The following is a 3,918-nucleotide window of genomic DNA, read 5'->3' on the forward strand; positions in this document are numbered from 1 at the left end:
CGGCGGGGAAACGCGGGTGGGAGGGGGGGCGGGAAACGCGGGTGGGAGGGGGGGCGGGAAACGCGGGTGGAGGGTGTAATAGGGGGAAAGCCGAGCCGGACGTGGCCCGAATTCACCTGTGGATCCAGCTGGCTGAGGGGAGGCCGCGGCCCGCAGAGCAGACACAGCTCCAAGCCCGGCAGCAGCGTCAGGGTCAGAAGGCGGTGCGGGACCTGAAGCGGGGGCGCGGGGTGAGCGGGCCAGAGCTCCGTGCAAGCCCTGCCTCCTCGCGACTCCGCCTCTAGGTCTCACCCCTTCGGGCGCAGGTGTCCCAGGCCCCACCTTCCCTCTGCGGGCCCACCCACTCACCGTGGGACTCCCGTGCGGCAGGTACACCGGGTAGTCCCGTGCGGCCTGCGGCGGCAGGGATCCCACCAGCCAGGGGAGTAGCACGGCCTCCGGCGTCCCCAGCCGCCACCAGCTTTCTGTCGCTGTCACCACCCGGCCCGACACGAGGAGGCTGGCGAAGGCTGTGCCCGCAGCCTCCGCGAACCCAGAGAGGGATTCCTGGGCAAGGAGACAGGAATAGGGGCACAGTGATTTCCTACATGGGCGAGGAGTGGGAACAGACTAGGGGCACGGTGACTTCCTACATGGGCGAGGAGTGGGAACAGACTAGGGGCACAGTGACTTCCTACATGGGCGAGGAGTGGGAACAGACTAGGGGCACAGTGACTTCCTACATGGGCGAGGAGTGGGAACAGACTAGGGGCACAGTGACTTCCTACATGGGCGAGGAGTGGGAACAGACTAGGGGCACAGTGACTTCCTACATGGGCGAGGAGTGGGAACAGACTAGGGGCACAGTGACTTCCTACATGGGCACAGACCCGCATACAATTCCAAGTTTGCCTTGTGGCCATGCTCAAGTGTCTCACCCTCCCTGGGCCTGGGCTCCTTCACCGCCACATGCAGTTACAATCCCCAAGCCACATCGTGAAGTTAAACAGGTAAGGCATCTACTGCCCTGCCAGCATGAGCTACTGAAGCTAACAATCACAGCAGCAGCTACGGTTTATTGAGTCCTACTGTGTGCCAAGTAGGTACAATCAACCACCTTAAGGCTCCTGGAGGTGGCCATACCTGGTGAATCCACAAGAACAATATTTTTAAGAGGGTAAATAGAGATTCCCCGCACAGAAGGAACAGCATATGCTAAGGCAGGGAAGCTGGGAAATTGTTGAGATTTGTGGGACTCCTGAGGCAACTGGGCAAGGGCTGGGACTTTGTCCTGGGGGGCGGAGGGGGGGATGGAAGCCGTGAGAGGGCTGTGCTAAGGGGAGGGGCTGGGTCAGCTCTGGGTGTAAAAAGATCTTTCTGGGGCCAAGTGGGGGTTGGACTGGAAGTCCTGAGGATGGGAAGAGGTGGAGGCAATGGTCCAGGGGTAAGAGGATGAGGACTGAGACGGGGCATAAAGACAGGTTTAAGGGTTCCCAAGGCTTCCCCAATACCTGAAAGAGGGATCCCTCCGGAGGAACCACACAGTCCACACACTGGGTCAGGTCTCCAATGAGCTCTGAGTCCCCCAGGAAGCTGTCAATGAGGCGGTAACAGGCCTAGCAGAGGGAGAAGGGAGGCACCTAGATCTGCTGCCCCCCCCCTCAAAAAAGTGGCCCTTCTGGGTAGGCCTACTCCAGGGTCAGAAAACTGAGCTGCCCCAAGAATCCACGGGGCAGGCTGCCCCAGGGGCTGCTGGGCACTGTAGTCACCAAATATCAGTAGCCTCACCCTCAACTCCTTCTTCAGTCTTTCTACATTGCTGATGTTGGTCAGTTCTTCAAGTCCCACAAGAAGAACCTAGAAGAACCATATAAGAGAATAGGGGCCCTGGACGTCTTAGAAGAAAGCAGGGGCTGGGGATCTGGACTCATAAGTCTGAGGGAGGAGGGACTAGGAGCCAGGATTCCTAGGTTTTGGAGGAGAAAGGTGTTGGGGGCTGGACTGCTGGGTCTGAGGGAGAAGGATGCTGAGAGTTCAGATTCCTTGGTTTGCAAAAGAGGCCTGGGGAGTCTCACCATGGCCCCAAACACCATCTGGAGCAGTCTCTCTAGTCTCAGCTCCGAGGTGCCCTCCTCAGATGACAGAACAATGAGGGTGATGCTGTGAGAAAGGAAGGTGAGAAGGAAGAATGAGTCCGGGCCAGGGAACAGGGCAGCGAGGATAGTAGTTTGCCCTAGATGCTGGCTGCTAGCTACATCCTCCTCCAGCATAACCCGCTTCTCATACAGAGAAACTCAGAGATCAGAGAGGGTAACAGCTGGCCTTGGGGGGCTGGCAGGCCTTGAGGTCATCTTCAACAGGGCCCAGTCCCTGCTGCAAGCTATCACTTGGAGACCTGTCATGGAAGCTTTTCCACACCACGGTGGTGTCCTCGGTCCTCGCAGAGCTCAGCTGCACCTCGAGATTCTGCCCAAACATGTGGACTCCATTGAGGGAGCCGATGACAGAGAACGGGAGCTGTGGAAAGGTTGAGGACATTAGACAGGGGCCCCCAATCCCCTCCCCTTTCTAGGTCCCCTGGCACCTCCTGGTCAGGGAAACTGAGTTTTTAGTTTGTTGCACCCCTCAGACCTCTAAACTCAACTCCCCAGCCCCTGCTCCCTTGAAGACCCAAGTCCAAGCTCCTAACCCCCTTCAATTTCGGAGATCCAGACGTCCAGAGCCCCACCTGCTGGCGGGCGGGAGCACCGCCGCGGCTGCTTCTGCAGAACAGGGGGACTCCGCTGGAGGCCGCGAGGCACAGCAGATGTACCGTGCCCTCCGTCCCCTCCTCCCCCATCTGGAACCCACCCAATCCCTTGGTGAAAACGGTCAGTGCCCGTCTTGGAGAATGACCGGAGTCCCACTAAATCTGGCTGCCACCCGAAGCCGCCAGAGGGCGAGATGGGATGCTGATTGGAAGAATCCAACGCAAACCTCTCCTCTAACTAACTCTATTCCAGCATCTCCCGGAAACCAGGTTAGGGTCTCTTCCTCCCCGACCGGAAGTCACGGTGCCCCGAACAAAGATGGCGGATTGTACAAGTAAAGCTTCGCAGTCTGTCCGGTCCCCAAAGTGGTTTGATTCTCGGCTGCTAAGCGCGGGGGTGGGGGTGGGGGGGATGGGGATGGGGGGGAGAAGGCTGTGATACCAAAGCCAAAATTTGGGAACGGGTCAAGGAGGGAGTGGGCACCGAGAAGACCCCCTGGACCAAGTAGGTTGGGGGCGCCCGGTTTAAGGTCACGGTTCCGTCCGGAGTAAGGAGCTCACTTTGGGGCTCTGGAAAAGGTGAGAGAAACCATAAGCCCAGGAATTTCAGGCAGCTCCTGGGTAAGATACCAAATCTAAGGCATATCTTGTTTCTGTTGTAATGTGTGTTTTCTTACTCTCTGTCCAACGCTGTCGCTTCACACGTCTTACCCTCTTCCAGTTCCGCCTGGCCTCCCCGGTTCTGATCCATGGTCAGGTCACTTCCTTCTCTGCTACCTCCTTCCCAGCTCACTGGGACCCGACCTCACATTTTGTTGTTAATTCTCACCTGAGGATATTTTTTCCATTGATTTTTAGAGAGAGTGGAAGGGAGGGAGGGGGAGAGAGAGAAACATCTGATGTACATAGATTGGTTGCCTCCTGCACACACCCTACCAGGATGGAACCTGCAACCCAGGTATGTGCCCTTGACGGGGAATCAAACCTGCAACCCTTGGATGCACAGCCCGGCTCTCTAACCACTGAGCACACCGGCCAGGGCTAGACCTCATATTTTCTCAGCCTCTTTCCCTTGGGTTTAGCTAAAAATCTGGAGGGCCCTACCGGGTTTGGCTCAGTGGATAGAGCGTCGGCCTGTGGACGGAAGGGTCCCGGGTTTGATTCCGGTCAAGGGCACATGCCCGGGTTGC

General features: G+C 57.9%; 1 protein-coding gene across 1 annotated transcript in view; it reads right to left on the reverse strand.

The window, feature by feature from the left end:
- FUZ (fuzzy planar cell polarity protein) overlaps nucleotides 1-2,980 on the reverse strand; it is a 5,089-nt gene extending 2,109 nt beyond the window's left edge. The window contains exons 1-7 of the mRNA XM_006107473.3: nucleotides 2,708-2,980; nucleotides 2,375-2,496; nucleotides 2,055-2,139; nucleotides 1,768-1,836; nucleotides 1,491-1,595; nucleotides 349-546; nucleotides 117-212 (exon numbers count right to left, since the gene is read on the reverse strand). Of these exons, the coding sequence (XP_006107535.1) occupies nucleotides 117-212; nucleotides 349-546; nucleotides 1,491-1,595; nucleotides 1,768-1,836; nucleotides 2,055-2,139; nucleotides 2,375-2,496; nucleotides 2,708-2,818 (786 nt within the window). The 5' untranslated portion in view covers nucleotides 2,819-2,980. The remainder of the gene's footprint in view (nucleotides 1-116; nucleotides 213-348; nucleotides 547-1,490; nucleotides 1,596-1,767; nucleotides 1,837-2,054; nucleotides 2,140-2,374; nucleotides 2,497-2,707) is intronic.
- Nucleotides 2,981-3,918: the final 938 nt, after the last annotated feature.

The sequence above is a fragment of the Myotis lucifugus genome, unplaced genomic scaffold (genome assembly GCF_000147115.1).
Source record: "Myotis lucifugus unplaced genomic scaffold, Myoluc2.0 scaffold_1208, whole genome shotgun sequence".
NCBI classification, from domain to species: domain Eukaryota; kingdom Metazoa; phylum Chordata; class Mammalia; order Chiroptera; family Vespertilionidae; genus Myotis; species Myotis lucifugus.